The sequence below is a fragment of the Ylistrum balloti genome, unplaced genomic scaffold, assembly GCF_031769215.1.
Source record: "Ylistrum balloti isolate Yb309-2 unplaced genomic scaffold, AGI_CSIRO_Ybal_v1 Utg370242, whole genome shotgun sequence".
NCBI classification, from domain to species: domain Eukaryota; kingdom Metazoa; phylum Mollusca; class Bivalvia; order Pectinida; family Pectinidae; genus Ylistrum; species Ylistrum balloti.
This window is the reverse complement of record NW_026782196.1, coordinates 2,695,607-2,714,546: the sequence shown is the minus strand read 5'-3', so window position 1 is coordinate 2,714,546 and position 18,940 is coordinate 2,695,607. Positions and strand designations below refer to the sequence as shown.

At 35.7% G+C, this 18,940-nt stretch overlaps 1 protein-coding gene across 1 annotated transcript in view; it reads left to right on the top strand.

The window, feature by feature from the left end:
• Positions 1-18,659, top strand: part of LOC132552312 (uncharacterized) — a 36,718-nt gene extending 18,059 nt beyond the window's left edge. The window contains exons 2-5 of the mRNA XM_060216472.1: positions 915-962; positions 1,374-1,592; positions 6,563-7,033; positions 17,707-18,659. Of these exons, the coding sequence (XP_060072455.1) occupies positions 915-962; positions 1,374-1,592; positions 6,563-7,033; positions 17,707-18,659 (1,691 nt within the window). The remainder of the gene's footprint in view (positions 1-914; positions 963-1,373; positions 1,593-6,562; positions 7,034-17,706) is intronic.
• Positions 18,660-18,940: the final 281 nt, after the last annotated feature.

Sequence of the window (18,940 nt, the reverse complement as noted above, 5' to 3'; positions counted from 1 at the left end):
TGGTGGTAGGGAGATGTGTTTTATATCGTGTGTAAGGTTCTGGTGGTAGGGAGATGTGTTTTATATCATGTATCGTTCTGGTGGTAGGGAGATGTGTTTTATATCATGTATCGTTCTGGTAGTAGGGAAATGTGTTTTATATCATGTATCGTTCTGGTAGTAGGGAAATGTGTTTTATATCATGTATCGTTCTGGTAGTAGGGAAATGTGTTTTATATCATGTATCGTTCTGGTAGTAGGGAAATGTGTTTTATATCATGTATATCGTTCTGGTAGTAGGGAAATGTGTTTTATATCATGTAAGGTTCTGGTAGTAGGGAAATGTGTTTTATATCATGTGTATCGTTCTGGAGGTAGGGAGATGTAATGTAATATCATGTCAGTTTTAATTTGCTAAGTATGAATACATTCAAGAGACAGTATTTTATAAAAAGTATAAGATACACAATGAAGTGAGCACTAAGCAAACTATTACATATATAGATAGTCTTAACTGGACATATAGAGACGATATACATCCTAAAAGCATATATCACGTGACTGTGACATGTGACTATCAAATATCAGTATAAATGATGATAAAACTAGAGAGGGGATGTGTAGACTAAATATATATCGATAAGATATTAGTGATGATGGTGGCAGGACTAGAGTTGGAATTGGTGTTAATCTTAATGAATGATATGTAGACTTGGATACGTTAGAAACAACAAATGCAGATTTACCTGTCGATAAGCCACTTATTCTTTAAAATGTATTGATAACGTTGCTTAGATATTTTAAAGATAGATAATTTCCTTCAGAAACAGTTATCCGTGATAAATCACAGTCGTAATAAATATTTTATAATATGTTCAGTACTGAGATATGCATATCAGTAATTATAAATGTAACGACTTAATTGTTTATTTCAGCGGCACTCAGCTTCATGGCAACCTTATGGGTGGTTTCTCTGACAAGAGGTAAGAATATGTTTAATTGGTGTGAGTTCACGAAAATGTGTAGGTACGCTTAGAGTAAATATTCATAGGAAATACGCTTTGGAGGAAATATCTTCCAAGACATCTGGGAAGTTTAATGAGTTTGTTCTACATAATTTATGTGAGAAAATGGTAACATTATTATTGTAGAAGCAAGAAGATTGTAAGGTTGGTTATTTTTTTCTCTCTACTACTTGGTAAATAGGTATTTAATTTGCTTTACAAACATTACCGATGTTATAGTATCATACCACTTTTCTAGTATTTAAAAAAAAACCAAAGTAGTCCTATTGTTTAATAAATCTTGTAATTACATTATAATCCCTATAACGACTGTACAATAGATTAATGTTAAAAATACAACTTACCATAACATATTTATTATATTCACAGTTAACTCTGACGACGTAAATGAATATTACTACGCCCCTCTTGCATACGGCACTGCTACTTCCGGTTGCGAGATGACACTTCAAGCGTATCCTAATGTCGCAGATGGACAAGATTTATACATAACTATGATGACACGATACAACGAAAGCTATACTGATGATACAAATCTAACACTTGTCTCTTCCATGATGTACAGATCGCCTCGTATCCTAGCACACGGTATGTAACAGAACCATAGATGTGATGACATGTTTTCTTCCATTTTCCTCCACGTCTTTCAGTCCAATCTCGTGGTAGAATCTGGCATTCAGTTTGTCCATTCTTAACAATGGAGACCATAGATATAGAGCCATAATGACTTTGGGTTTTATGTTGAAGTTTCTTTCTACAATATCTGTCTGAATTATCGACCATGTTAGAAAAAGGAACTTGACTTTGCTTTTGCTAATAAACATTATTTGATTCGATTCAAAGAACCATATGTAAAATAAGAGCGCATGTAAAAAAAAAAACATATGTACACCTTATATCATACACCCATGCCTAATGAATTCCTAGAATGTTGGCATTATATTTAAATCAGACAGGAATTTCAGCCAAGGAGATTTACGCTCTTACCGATGTGTTCTATAGATTTTCTTACGAAATACTATTTCACATTTTCCATCAAGGAAAGCCGCTAGACCAAATAGATTACCATGTTCATCGAACCAAACCATTATATGTGAAGACCCCATCTAGTCGGTAGCTCAATCTCGTTACGACTTTGGGTTCCGTAGTTATAGTTGATATAAGCCAGGTCATAGGCTATACAAGGTCAAGGTCAGTCATTCCCTGTGTCAAGCCGTCCATGAACACTTTTTTCTGATAACATATTTCATAGAGAAAATCAATAAATCTCCGTCTGCTGAATCGAAACCCAAGACGGTATATCATTGATGTAAATTAATTCATTTCGCCCCATGGTCACTCAGATTATGAACGGAAGAGTATGTCATTTATTAAGCAACACCGATTGCTGCAGGAAGAGACATGGCATCAGACAGTCATTTAAGAGCGCAGGTGTTATTTGTCGCCGATATCTGATAGTCATTAGAAAAATGTGGAAATGTCTAGCCAGGGCTTATCCCGCAATCAACCTGTCATCATATTTACTGACGCTGGACTGGAGTCCGGAAACGTATGACCTGACAGCAAAACAAATCAAAGCAAATGACAAGTCGTTAAGAAATATATCTTAAAAACGAAATCTGGGATGTATCTCTTTTTCCTCAAGATTTTTGTGGTCTTTATCCTTTTATCAATTTTCTCACCCCTATTTTTAACTTTCTTTTAGATCTTTCTTTAACATAAATGACCACCATCATCAAATTATCCACTGACAGAGCGACTGTACATCAATTTTAGTTTCATTTTTTCTGAAAGAAGTGAACATTTGCTAACAAATGACCTACAGATTTTGATGGTAGGCGTACCTCGACTTACCCCGCAGGTATCGCTTGCAAGGCAAGCTCTAAAAATAACACATACAAGAAAAAAAAGGAATATTTGCACAAAACATCAGTCATTAAGATGTGATGTGGAAATTGGAATTCCCAGTAGTGTTTTGTGCGAATGGAAACATCATGGCGGACAGAGCAACAATCCCCCATGGAAGCCATGACTGGATTGCCTACCGTAGTTTTTCTACCCACCGCTAGATATTGCTATGAAAATACAGCGACAGGTCAGAACTGCCAATCCTGTCACTTTGATTGGCTGATATTAATACTTACCTTGGGATAGTCCTTTATAAGACAGCAAGCTTAGGATTTTCGCGAAAAAATATCTATATTCAACGATATCGCAAAAATGTAATCAAATTACTGGTGTGTCCATGAAAATATTTCCGTTGACCGTTGTTTGCACACTGACGTGTCTGGTTTTAAAGCATCACATTACAGATAAATTCTTTTCATGATTACTTGAAACTGTAATGAGAGAAGTAAGTAACTGTTGAATTTGAAATAAACCGTTCTTAAATGAGTTTCAAAACATTTACATCAATTATTACCGATGCTTCATCTGATACACATTGTAAATGAGAGAGATTGCTGAGACTCAAACCTAACCAGCGATTTGTAGCCTGGATTAAAAAACAGTGTCGTGTTGGTCAAAAATATAATCAAGACGGCGGCCTTGACCCATCTTAGTTTCAAGGAGCGCATTCAATTCACATTAATGGTGTGCTATGGGTCGGGCTTGAATTTTATCTCGTTGAAATTACATTTTAATTATAGCTGAGGAAATTTCGTTTTTTCTCAATACAAAGTTATCTGCTTTTTGTAAGCAGGTATTGATCGCTCTGTCATTACTGATGAAGCAATCTCTCCCAGAGTGCATTGCGGTACCTCAATATTCCTGAATGGAAATGATTAGTACACAGTCGCTGGTAAAATTATTGAATTCAAATAGTGTTTTATTTCGAATATTTCAGCAAATTATGTGGTATTTGTATGACGCTCGGGTTTTTTTTTTTTTTTTTTTTGTCTATCTGTATCATGTAGTCGCAGGTGCCAGAAAGCGGGATATGCTGATATAGCAAATAGAATAAAAACAATAAAATAAGATATCAAATACGTCTGTAATTACTGTTTCAGAAGGTATTAATTATATATGGACATACTACGGTAGTTTTAACACCTCTTAAATGCTAGATGTAATAGACTTAGTGAACGAGTAACGTTACATGTATCGGCGTGTATTCGGCGACATACGAACATATTTCTTTGATTGAAAAAAGAAGATATCATTAAAAGTTATAGATAACACACCACTTCGTAAGTTTCTAACTTGTTTTGTAGATACCACACTTTCTTTTCTGCTTACCAGTATAACAATTAATTAAATCGAGTGGTCACACACCTAGATGTTGTTTAGGTAGATAATGAAATTAACTACATCGTACAGCTGTTTTGTCCTTCTAGGACTTCTCATTGTGTACCAAGGCCTGAATTTAGAAGTATGTTGTTTCAATAACATTACCAATATTCAAATATCTTGTGATTTCTAAAGACAGTAAAGTACAGCTGTACATTTGTATATTCTGAAGTGTCCCATTATTCAATATAATTTAAAAGTGTCTACCATCAGCTAGTTCGAAGATTGAAAGAAAGGCAAAAAAGTGAATAACATCTGTCAACACAGATTTAGAATTAGATACAACAGAGACAAGAAATGAAGCCAACTGCATCATACAGCTGCTTTGCTCTTTTAGAACGATAACTGTATTATATAGCATCGATTAAAATGTAGGTATACTGATATCATTGTCATCCATCATCGGACGTTTTGTTTCGTGAGCCGTCTAAAGCATGGAATTTAGATACGGTGAAAACATACTGCTGAATATATGTAAATAACAAGATTTTAAATTATATTGATGGGAGACATTACCAGACAACATATCTGTGAATGACCTTGTGGAATATTTTAAGTCAGAATGAACTTTGACTTCATTTGGATATAAACAAACATGTTATCATAGAAATATTAAGTTGTAAAATGAATACCTTTGGACATGAACGTACTTGGAATATATTGATCCAGTCCAGATTAGCAGGTATTGGCGGGGAAGGAGAGTGCGTTTATCCTTCCGAAACACCTGTTTTATTCCCCTTGTGATGTCTCTATGGTCTCCGTATAAAGTATCGTTTGTTTTGATTTTGCTGTGAAGTTTAATTTAGAAAAAAAAATCGTTCTGTTCTAATAATGATAACCAGATAAGGATACTTAGCTACTGTGTATAAACTAATAACATTTATATCAAAACCCTGACACTAACAAGTACTAATGGAGACTTTTCTAATACATTAGTCATCATCTTAATGTATGTTAACGATAGAAAATTGGTAACCAGTTTAAAATTTGCAAGATAATAGGACCAGGTGTTCCAGCAGTGAACCGTCTTCTCTTTCATTGAAAACACATCGCCATTCAAATTAGGGTTAAAACCAAATGGCAACATGTCTTTAAGAAAGAAGAGACAAACATAATTTGTTCCAAAAGAAATATAGAAGATCTTGTCGGCAAAGGTAAAACCAATATTGACGACCAAACATTCTCACGGTGTCGATGTCAGCTTATTCAAGTTTTACAAAAACCAACAAGAAAAAACATGCGTACATAATCATAATCCCATTTCAATAATATAAGGGAAAAAAATAAAACAAAGATCTTCCTGGATACTCCTGAAACAGTACAAGGAGAATAGAATAAGACCAGGTTTTCCGGAAGTGTAAGCGTCTGATGCTTCATCGACGATACCCTCAACGTAAATCTAGGTCAATCTAAGTAAGTAATGTCACGTTCTCAAATGAGAACAATGTATACAACAAAGGACCCAACAGACAAACTAACGAACATCAAACGCGTCCAGTTTCGTATCCATCCAGTTCAGTGTCTTCGAAGTAGACAACACAAAAACAATAACAAAGTCAATCTAATGGATATACAACTCTTTCTATTTTCTCCTGTAAAACATGCAGCCACGATACCACGAGCTAGCTTTCTTTCAATCTCTCTACTGTTGCCAGGAACGACATATTACGGAGCCCCCATTCATATCAGGCTTAACTAAACGGCCATTTCCACAATATAGCCAATTATACTGAGGCGACTCCTACAACCTGCTTTGTAAGGCGCCGGATATTTGACAGTAACCACATTCAGACGTGTGATAGATGTTTCCGTTCTCGGCTGTATCATTTCTTTATTTTGATGTAATGTTCCCTGTTCTGCTTGCCATCTCGCCAATGGATTCTAAATCATAAACATGGTTCTGTTTAAACAGACATGTGTAACGAAATCCAATGTTGTAAACAGGCATAAATATTCCTTAAACGGGATAAACATTATTTTTACGCACCGTTTTGAATATCTCTTTGTTTTTCTTTTCTTTTTTTTTTTTTTTTTTATTGCTTTCTATATAAAGATAGCATTTTACAGCATGAGCACTAGATTACATTGTTGTGTAAGTAAATGGATACTACAAAGTATATGTTGCTTTCACAACATATTTTTTTTAATTATTCGATATTCAAAAGGAAACTATTTTACCTTGTACTTTTGATGTTGAAAAGTTGAAAAAAGTTACCCTTTGTGTGTACTCTACGAAGATTAATATACAAACTCTTCATTATTTCTTTCAGTTCACCGATTCACATCAGACGCTCGCCCAAATATGCAGATATTGTCAGACAAGGGGGATCCAATGTACATACCATCTTCGCATCAATTGGCGACGGCCTATTTACTTCTGCTAGACGACGCTAGCCAACATGAACAACAAGGTGTTTATGTGGTGGGGATGAAGGATAACACAACAGTCAATGTATACATGAATACTAACACCTCTTCTATTACTTCTTTGGAGATGGTCGCTTCTATGCAAATCAACAATTACGAAACTGTATTGTTGAACTCTACGTATACTTTAGATGGTGTCCGAATGAACAGCAGCCAGTGCTTTGGTATCGTTGTGATGTCAGGAAAGGCTGGGAGTCAATGCAATTTCAGTACAGATTTTACGTGGGAACGCCTTCCATCTACAAATTTTATGGGTCAGGAGTTCCACATTATGTCCCCGTCAAATAAGACTGTCCACATGTGTAAATTCATAGGTAAGTTTAAATCAACGTATTTCAACATTTTCATAATATCAATCATTGTACATTTAAGTCCATAACACAATTTAATACAAATTTAGAGGAAGATACAGTAGTGTCAAAAAATAAATTAAAGTACATCAAACAGCTGTTTCGTCCTTCTAGGACACGTCAGCGATGCTACATCATACAGCTGTTTCGCCCTTCTAGGACACGTCAGCGATGCTACATCATACAGCTGTTTCGTCCTTCTAGGACTCGTCAATGATACTACATCATACAGCTGTTTCGTCCTTCTAGGACACATCAGTGATGCTACATCATACAGCTGTTTCGTCCTTCTAGGACTCGTCAGTGATGCTACATCATACAGCTGTTTCGTCCTTCTAGGACACGTCAGCGATGTAACATCATACAGCTGTTTCGTCCTTCTAGGACACGTCAGCGATGCTACATCATACAGCTGTTTCGTCCTTCTAGGACTCGTCAGTGATGCTACATCATACAGCTGTTTCGTCCTTCTAGGACACGTCAGCGATGTAACATCATACAGCTGTTTCGTCCTTCTAGGACACGTCAGCGATGCTACATCATACAGCTGTTTCGTCCTTCTAGGACTCGTCAGTAATGCTACATCATACAGCTGTTTCGTCCTTCTAGGACACGTCAGCGATGCTACATCATACAGCTGTTTCGTCCTTCTAGGACTCGTCAGTGATGCTACATCATACAGCTGTTTCGTCCTTCTAGGACTCTTCAGTGCTGCTACATCATACAGCTGTTTCGTCCTTCTAGGTCACGTCAATGATACTACATCATACAGCTGTTTCGTCCTTCTTGGACACGTCAGCGATGTTACATCATACAGCTGTTTCGTCCTTCTAGGACACGTCAGCGATGCTACATCATACAGCTGTTTCGTCCTTCTAGGACACGTCAGCGATGTAACATCATACAGCTGTTTCGTCCTTCTAGGACACGTCAGCGATGCTACATCATACAGCTGTTTCGTCCTTCTAGGACTCGTCAGTAATGCTACATCATACAGCTGTTTCGTCCTTCTAGGACACGTCAGCGATGTTACATCATACAGCTGTTTCGTCCTTCTAGGACTCGTCAGTGATGCTACATCATACAGCTGTTTCGTCCTTCTAGGACTCTTCAGTGCTGCTACATCATACAGCTGTTTCGTCCTTCTAGGTCACGTCAATGATACTACATCATACAGCTGTTTCGTCCTTCTTGGACACGTCAGCGATGTTACATCATACAGCTGTTTCGTCCTTCTAGGACACGTCAGCGATGTAACATCATACAGCTGTTTCGTCCTTCTAGGACTCGTCAGTAATGCTACATCATACAGCTGTTTCGTCCTTCTAGGACTCGTCAGTGATGCTACATCATACAGCTGTTTCGTCCTTCTAGGACACGTCAGTGATACTACATCATACAGCTGTTTCGTCCTTCTAGGACACGTCAGCGATGCTACATCATACAGCTGTTTCGTCCTTCTAGGACACGTCAGCGATGCTACATCATACAGATGTTTCGTCCTTACAAGACACATCAGTGATGCCAAGAGCCTAAATTATCTAACGTAGGAGCGGATAGTGTAAAACAAAAATTGACCGAACGAAATTTCAGGCTCTTTATTAGGAGGTGCACTAGACCCATTACTTAAAAAAAATCATAATTTTCATATAATTTTAAAAGGTCGTCAACTACACGTGTTTATTCTGAACTACGTCGTATCAATATCATATGATCTCATTAAAATCAGTGGAGAGTAATCCTATTTAGTACGATCTGCGGTTACCCGATGAATTCTGATGAAGCGGATCGGCTTTACCTCCTCTGGAGTAAATTTTTTTTGTCCAGTTAATCAGCTTCTAACGTCATGCTTTTTTAGAACAATGCTGATAATTAACACCACAACATAAAACATGTGATCAGGGTACGAGGTTTCATGTTTTATGTCACCTGATTGTCTCTAATTACACTACTAGTACACAAAGCAGATTTATATATCAGTGATCCTAGAAACACTATCGATTCATTATAGATTTTTTGTAACCTTTTGATAGTAACTATCTTCATCTAAAGCATGTAATATCTATTCATTTTACACTCGAGTTGCTGAAGAAATGCAGATGATCAATTCTTACCTCCTTTGAAGAGTTTAATGTCATTAGGATAGGTTCAACATGCAATACTTGATACATTATCGTGTAAAATAATCTGATTGTGTCAATGGTTGTCACCAACACATACCATCAGCCGCGTTACTAAGATGTCGCCGTAATCAATCCATATAGCTTATGTGCGTCAAGTCTTTGTCACGGTACACTACCTTAACATCACTGTACAGAATTACAGGGCATGGTGCTACATTATGACAGTATTAGGATAAGACAGCGGGAACCGATAACAAAGCAAGTTCGAAATAATGCTGAATGAAATTGGATGTTAATAGAATTTTATTCAGGAAGTAGATAACCCTACGTTAACAGAGTGCTGAAAAATTAGTCCAAATCTACTGGAAATCGTTTCCTTTTATTTGTTATGATATTTATTACTACGATATAATACTGCTAGAATCTATAGAAAGTTTTGGAGGAATTCAAACGCAATATTTTTCTTGTTGTCATTGAACTAAATTTTTAAAAGTGGAAGCAAAATTAGGTTTATCCGTCTTTACAACCAATCAGCTGTAAATGGGATAAGGAATCTCACACATTTTCTCATATGTTGGTTATTTCTCTACATGTTGATACCAGCATATAATAGAAACTTCTCAGGAACTATTTCCCAAGAAATGTGAACATAATAGAAAAATCAATTTTCTAGGTTTTGTTCCAACATATCTGGAGTAAGACTAATTGTGCGTTGCAGAGTGAGGGACATTTATGACAGGTTTTCTTTACAGGCTGCAAAAAACATATAAGACTTTGATATGTACAACGTAAAAACAAAATGAAACTAAAATAATATTGTCATGGCAACCGAATTAAAACTCTAATTCGATCTAGCGCAAAATTCAAGAAAAAGTAAGTTTTACACGGAAACCCCTACAAAGTATAATAGGTATATTTTTAAGTTATGTACATTTTTAAACAAAAATATTCTTTTTTTTAAATAAATATAACAAGCAAAACAGTTTGAACTGGGGATCGAAAGTAAACATCAATATCATTATATACAAGATTGAGTAAGAGCAAGATGATATGTTTAGTTCTATTGATAACTGGGGACAAAACATGGCTGTGTAATTCATACCGAGGCGATCTATTGATCTGACAAGAAAGCGTTAGCTGACTTTCTGTGAGCAAACAACAGTTTTCCAAATCACATCACCGTACTTGAGATAAGTTTAAACCGAAGATAAAAGATGTTCCCCAGTCAAAACAACATATATATGGAAAGCAATTATCTGTTTCCTGTCTCTTATAATAGTGTTCAAGCATTAAATTGGTATCTCAGTTTAGCTGTTTTTAACAACAGGTACATGTCGCGGAGATTCTTTCGGTGTTTCAAATGATGGCGACCATCAAACTTTTGTCAGTCGACATCTTTTTAATGTCAGTTATTGACCATCAAGCTCCCCTTTTGTCAGTCGACATCTTTTTAATGTCAGTTATTGACAGCTATGACGGAAATCGCGATATCGGGACTCTAACCTGGATATCGAATTTAGCGCGACCGTGAAAAGGGACTAACTATCGTACATTTTAGAAGTAGAAAGATTGACACTGCCTCTCAGCAACGCATAGTAATACAATAATGGAGAATATTGAAAACCGTGTCAATATGAGGTATCGCTCCAGTTTGATACAAAATAACAGCGGGATGTATTTTCGGAGTGAAACATTGAAAGTCCCAACCAACACCGCGTTCCGTATGATTTTCTTGATAATAGCACAATTAGCATTGTGATTCTCTTGTAAAAGGGACAACAGAAAAGTTATCTTAATGCTACATGCATAATGTACATATGCTTTATGGACAACGTATCTTCAAATAACACACATAATCATTAATGTTATCAAATAACACACATAATCCTAAATGTTATCAAATAACACACATAATCCTAAATGTTATCAAATAACACACATAATCATTATTGTTATCAAATAACACACATAATCCTAAATGTTATCAAATAACACACATAAGCATTAATGTTATCAAATAACACACATAATCCTAAATGTTATCAAATAACACACATAATCATTATTGTTATCAAATAACACACATAAGCATTAATGTTATCAAATAACACACATAATCCTAAATTGTTATATATCAAATCCGAACTACACATTGGTCTTTGTTAAACTGTATGCATAGATGTATTCTTATTTTCAAAATCTATTTTTTCCATAAAAAACTATGGCTCGGTCCAAAGGGGTTTTTTTTTTTATAAAAACAAACTTTAGATGAACCGGAAGTCAATGATCTAGGAATAAAATTCCCTATCGGCTTCACACCGAATCTCTTAACCAGATTTATATGAAAGTTACGAAATCTATTGGACGACGGGGTTAGTACTATTCCCAATCTAGATTTTGACATTTCCGTCAGTTTTAGTCGGATAAGGTAGGTCTCTAGGTCACAAACGAGGCCGAGAAGGACGAACAAGTTGCATAATGCAGTTAAGTTCATTGCTTAACACTACGGAGTCTAATACTAAATTTGTATTGGTGCTTTCACTTGTGTGTATTTTGTACTTGTGTCAAACATGTTGAGATTTACTGTCACAAATCCTCAAAACGGAGATCATTATCCATTACTATGTACTGTTATTTAAACCCTTTTCCTCCAAAGAAATTAGATTTTTTTTTTTTTGCAATTTTCGTAAATCATTCTCATTTCATCACTGAACTTCTAATCTCGAAAATATCCAAAGAAACTGCAGAAAACCTGATAATGGAAGCAAGTTGATTTATAGTAAAAAAAACCTAGAGACCCACCAAAAGTTTACCTAGTAATATCCTGTACTAACGAACATCATACGGAATTATTGTTGATAAAAACAAAATTGTTTTATATTCATACAAAAAGTTTTCAGAAAGAAAATAGGGTATTGTAGAGATTTTTTGCCTGTTTTTTTCAATGGTTTATATTAATCAACAGGTATTTCACATGTTTTGGAGTCATAAAGTTCAATCATGTCGTGATTCAAATAATATCATGACATCAATAACTTGTCTAGAGCAGTAATTTATATATATATTATTGTAATATGTACAGAATTACTGACCTACATTTGTATGTACATTTGACGCTAAACACACTGAAGAAGGTGTTTCAGTTCGTTTACACTATCCTTATATTCAATATATAGATGCGGTGCGAAAAATTATCCTATTTGTTCGTGATGGCTTTTCGGCAATACCAATCATCATCTTCATCGATATAAATCCTTCAGTGATTAAATTCATGGAAGAAGGTCCCCCTCGTTACTTACTGATTGATTGGAAATAGACCGCGTCTCTGTCCACAGTTATTGGAAGGTTCCAAAATTCTCATTCATTTCAAGTAGGTTTTCAAAAGAAATTAAAGGTTAGTAATATATTTCGGTGATCCTTCAAGATCTTTTAACATCGCGGATTGTTGACTTATATAATTTAACAGAATTATAATGGAGTATGTCATTTTAAAACATTAACCCTCTTGGCAATGTTAGTTAATAATGTTACTGATTCAATATGATATTTCGATGAGTTTTCGATGCAGTTAAGTCGATGTACATACTTATATTATAGAGATAAGCTTACGGCATATATAAATGTGTGTAAACTCCTCTGAGAGTTAAACCAAATATAGAGTGATGAAGAAATCAGATGTCTTCAAAGCAAGCCGTATAGACATCATGTAACCGATGCCTCGCAGTAATGTAAAGCCATCTTTCGTTCTCCGATTGATCCTCGTGCCCAAGAATATTCCATATAAGGTTTAAAATCGTAATTAGTAAACGAAGTACTACAAAAGAGCAATACTCGAAGCACCTTAGAACAATTTCCAATCGTAATTGGATTTTGTGTGATTTCTAGCTACCAATTTACATATTCTAATGTACTGCTGGTAAATGTTATCAACATAAATTTTAAGCGTTTAAAGGGTATTGCTTTATGTGAACCCTCTAATTGGATACAAATGTAAAGCCATTTTTTTATAATTAGTTTTACTTGTGTCTCTTCGTAAGAATACATGTGGTGGATCTGATATATTTAATACTCGTTAAGTAATCAATATCTATAATTATCATTGATGACACGCACGTATTTATCCCAATGCTCTATGTCACCAGTGTAATCTACCCTAGAGCGTTTTCCACTGGCTGCGCCATTCATGAATCGATTGTGACGTCATAACGTAGACAATGACGTAACATCATGAATTGATCATAGCGCAACAAAATGACTGCATCCGCTTGAATTTTTCTTCAACATTTTATCTTAAAAGCCTATCAAAATGCAACCTGTCTAAATTATGTGATAATGATTGTCATAAACGTGTTTTCATTCTATATGAAAGTCTATGGATTTCGTCTCTATGGTTTTAAATACTAAATACTAAAAAATAATAACTTTTGAATCTGTTTGAATAAAATCGCATATAAAAAGAAAATACATTACTGATTTCGCAAGTATGGTTCATATCTCTATCAAAAGCTTTAAAAAATCATCCATCCTCTTTTTCAAAATTCTTAATTATCATATTTTCTACCAGTCGTTATTTCACATGTTCTAAATGAAATATTACTCTATCAAGAAATATTTTAAAAGTCAGAACTTGATTATCAATTAACAAACGTTTGCCGAATGTTAATCTTTACAGAGTGATTGGTACCGACTAATTTTGATAGGCGACGTAACATAAATAATGTGGTGTCCTTAATGTTTGTACAGGTTGCAGGCCGTATTCAGAAATAATGTACCACACAATATCAGTTATTACACAAATAGTTAACAGGACCCAACAACCGTCCACATCACATATAGATTAGTACGTGTCGATCGTCTTGTGTTCCAGATAAAAGAGTTAAACACTCAGTCGAGCGCTCGAGATAACTAATACAGAAAATAAGGTTGTTTATGTTCTAAATGTAACACCGTAGAAATCGCGTTTTACCGGATTTCAAAAGTTTCCAAGGGAGACAACAAAAAATTACAACAATTCACATTTGGGGAATAATTTTTTTTTTTTTTAAATGGAACGTGTTTTTGTGACAGATTTTAACCGGATATTGTTATGTTGATGAAACCTAATGCTTGGTTTTGATGAGATTGTGTTGATTTGCTCTCTGTGGACTGACTGCAGGAAGCAAATGTTCGGTGTCAGGAGTAACGATTTCACACTAAAAGACGTGTATCGATTTTATCACCAGCATATGCACACTTGTGCATCTTAAAATTCTGTGCAGCAATCGGGTCTAACGGAAAGCAAATATGATTGGAATTAAGTCATTGTGCTCAAACATCATGACGGTACAAGTTTCTCTGTAATTCAGTGAAGATTACCATATAAAGCTAAGTGCACGTTGTTTTATTACTAAGTCAGTGCAGGTTATTTTGTCACTAAGTCAGTGCAGGTTATTTTGTCAATGCAGGTTGTTTTTGTCACTAAGTCAGTGCACGTTGTTTTGTCACTAAGTCAGTGCAGGTTATTTTGTCAATGCAGTTTGTTTTGTCACAAAATCAGTGCAGGTTGTTTTGTCTCTAAGTCAGTGCAGGTTTTTTTTTTTGTCACTAAGTCAAAGCAGGTTGTTTTGTCACAGGTTGTTTTGTCAGTTCAGGTTGTTTTGTCACTAAATCAGTGCATGCTGTTTTGTCACTAAGTCAGTTCTGGTTGTTTTGTCACAAAGTTAGTGCAGATTAGTTTTTTTTTTCTTTTGTCACAAAGCCAGTGTCGATTAAAACATTAAAACATGACGTAAAAAAATGTTGAGTATCACATTATAGCATCTCGTTAAAATGCCTTAACTGTCTGGATTTTACCAGATAATCAAATCGTTTAAACGCATTAGTGATCTTATTATAACGAGTTACTTCATTTTCTAGTAGTTACAAGCTGTTTAAGTTTCGGATCAGTTGTTCTTAAATTTTCAACCGCACGCTCTAACGAGATAAAAAAATGTTTTTGCTTTTTAAAATGACCCTAGTAGGCTTTCGAATAAATATTTCACCACTGACATCATTTTTCTGTCATATTCCCCTATAACCAGCTGCAGTTTTATAGTGTCAATCACTGCTAAGGTATCAGTTCTCCGATATAATGAATGTTTTACACAATGATTAAGGTGTCGACAGCATAATATTCCATAGGGTTTTAGTAACATTATATTATCACCGTGTTTAGTGTCAATAATGCGACGAGTGCTGATTGATAAATTGTGAGCCTTGTATTGAAGCAGTTAAGCTGAGATAAACTTTTTCAATTCTACTATTCCCTGACCATTTAAGGCTGCATACCCAAAGACTGGTGTCATTTGGCCAGTTAATTTTGAAAAGGTAGCACTCTAAATAAAACAAGTCAAAGTGCCTTTTGTAAAATGGACACAACCGCTGTAAAAAATTAGTGATTGAATATTTGCATAAGAAAGATCTAGCACATACGGATACCCACTAGGGAATATGCTACAATGAAAAGGTTGGTGGCAGACTTTAAGCGGGGCAAGCGACCTTCGGGGATGACACCTGTCCTAAGAGGCCTGTCACTATGGTAACCCACCAAAAAAGGTCAATTATGTTTATGATTTAGTTATGGCTGACAGGCGAGTAACCTATAGCCAGTAAAGATGGGATTTCACAGGAAAGAGTACATTCCATTCTTATAAAAAAAATCTGAGACTGCTCTCAGCCCGTTGGGTACCATGACATTTGACAGTTGAACAGAAACACACCAGGCGGTCTTTGATGCGTGCTAATCGGAAGCTCGCAGTGGCAGATCATGCAAATTTCGTGCAGACCCTAGTTCATCCCCGCTAAAGAAGGTAAAGACTGTTCTTTCACCTGGAAAGGTTATGGTCTCGCTTTTCTGTGATGATGATGGTATTCTGATGGTAGATTATCTGCAAAAGGGCAAATAAACAGTAGCACATATTATGCATCACTTGTAAGGTGGTTAAGAGAAAATATTAAACTCCGCGCCGCGGATAACTTAGTGAAGGTGTGTTGTTCCACAAGGACAATGCCCCTGTTCACAAGTCTGTCATTGCCATGGCTGCCATTAATGACTGGGGCTTTGAATTGATTGAACATCCGCCTTTTTTAGCCTAATCTTGCTCCATCAGACTTTCATTTACTTCCAAAATTGAAAAAAAGCTATTTCCGTTCCCCGGTCAGATGATGACGTCGTACATGCAGTGGAGGACTTTCTAAACGGTCAAGAAAAGGACATCTTTAAAAGTGGCATTGAGACCATTAAACATCGCTGGCAAACGTGTGTAGATACTGAAGGGGATTATGTCCGCCAAAAGTCAAACCCTTCAATATGAGGCTCACAAATTATCAATCCTCCCTAGTAGGACTACTATGGATCCCATGTTTGACCAAGACCAAATTACAACACCAATTATTTTTGTCGGTGATAATGGTTGGGATATATATTAATACAGGAAATAAGTCTACCAATATCAACCCTTGGGAAAATGCTTTTTTCGCCGTAAATTAGATTAAAGGATTTATCCTATTTGCTTAATGGACACTCTTTGAAGTGTAATATCTCTCCCATGGATAAAACAGGATATGGAAAGTTGATAACATTTTAAGACCAACCAAGGAACAGTTCAAATTAAGCAAAACAAAATCAGAAGTGTCTAGAGCATGGACAAATATTGTTTATGAACATCGCTAAAACATTCAAATGTTGGAACATGTGAGGTTTGTGGGATTATGAAGAAGTATGGTGATTTAGTACAAGTACAAAGTAGATTATATGCAATTTCAAATACAATTATGATGTCACATTTATGGTTAATTTCAAATTTGTTTCATGAGAACATCAATATTATGATTCCATTTCTGGCTTACCCATCAGAGCATCTGACATTACCTGCACAAAATATAAATATTTTTGTCGTTCAGATTCGGGGACTTTGTCATTGTTCACTGTGAAATTGCATATGATAAAGTTTTCACTGTGAAGACATATTTGGGGGGGGGCTGATCTTACCACAGTTATTATGGTCAATTGTCTGTTAACATAAACGAATGGATACACAATGTTTTAGACATTTGCTTGTTGTCATTTCAAATTAAGATTAAATGAGATATTTTAGGAAATTTTATATATACTTAATGTGCTATTGAATTTAATTGATAGTATTTTTTACATTTAAACACACAACAAAAGTAAATATTCTTTTGATTTCATAATGCCTTCCATCTCATTCTGATTATATTTATTTTTCCAATAGCTTAGGTAATATATTTATAGGGTGTTATTAACACGTCATGAATCACCAATGTCACCTTTATCTGGAGTCATAAACGCATCTGGTGTCATTAACGTCCTGTTAATTAGGTGCCATAAAAATGTCAGTATCATAAGATTTAATGGATATCATTATTCACGAGCTCTAAGTGTTGTATAACTATTATCAAATTTCCTTGCAACTAAGAATTACTTTACTTTGTGAAGCTAACAATATATTTGCATCTTTGATATATATTTTTCAGGTGTACTGGAAGGAAATATTTCAGTCACAAGCGACGGGAATTCCTCATTTTATGACACGTTACCATATATGCCACTGACCGTGAACTTGACTGGTCAATCGGAAGTTGTTGTATTGTCTGCGGAGCCAATTCAAACCTTATGTACCACGTGGGTGCAGCATCCAACGTCACATGACCAACAAACGTACCGGAATCAGTATTTACCGCTTCCAATGGATTACATGTCCAGCTGTAACGTCGCCGTAGTTCAAAACTGCGTGAACAACACTTGCATTCTTGCCATGAGCGCGAGTACGTCTGGTTTCTTAGATATCAGGCGATCGAGTGAAAAATCAAAAACTACTATCGAGTCCGCTCGGACTGTTGTACTTGAAGACAGAAAGTTCCATATATGGAATATTTGGAATCTGACTGATGACGTATATGTGCTAGAGACACAGGATAACATTCCCCTCATGGTGTTCGTACAGGACTTATCTGTCGGACGTTTCTTTCCACTAGAACCGTCGGCGTGCAACGCATCGGTGGACTCCCAGTCAATCTCAGTCACACCTGGGAACAAAGCTGCTTCGACTGCTGTCACGATAGCGACTCATACTCAAGTCGTAAATTCAACGGGAGAAAACAGTTTCCCCTCATATAGCAATACAACGGCAATCGATTCGACCGGCACCTCCATCACCAGCTCAATCAGCAGTTCATCAGTGACCTCAACCGTTAAGTCAACAACATCTCCTACAACAAAACACGTGGTCGTATCAAAATATTCATTCATGTACGATGACATTTCTGATGATGACAGAATCCTTAATGAGTATATGATAGCCGTTATTGTTTCCTTGGGAACGGCAATATTCGCTGTTGTCGCAGTGCTTTCTACTTTTTTATTGTTAGAAGTTCTCTCCAGGAGAAGACAACTTGGAAACAGTAAAATCAGACCCATGGTATCTTAGACTCTGTCTCCGACACTTTGTGATTGTCTAAGGCAACTTTTTCATGTTATTTCTTGTTTTTGTTGGTATCTACTTATAAATCAAATAAATCTATTTTTACAACTTCAAGTGAATTGTAATTTTGAAAATAAATTTGAGAAGGCAAATAATCAGAAAACTGACATTCATTACCCAAGTCTTCACGCATTTACGTGTTACAGTGCATGTTTAGTACTTCATTCATAGTGTGTGAAAAAATCTATTCAAACGTGAAAAATTCATATTATGTCACCTTTTCGATA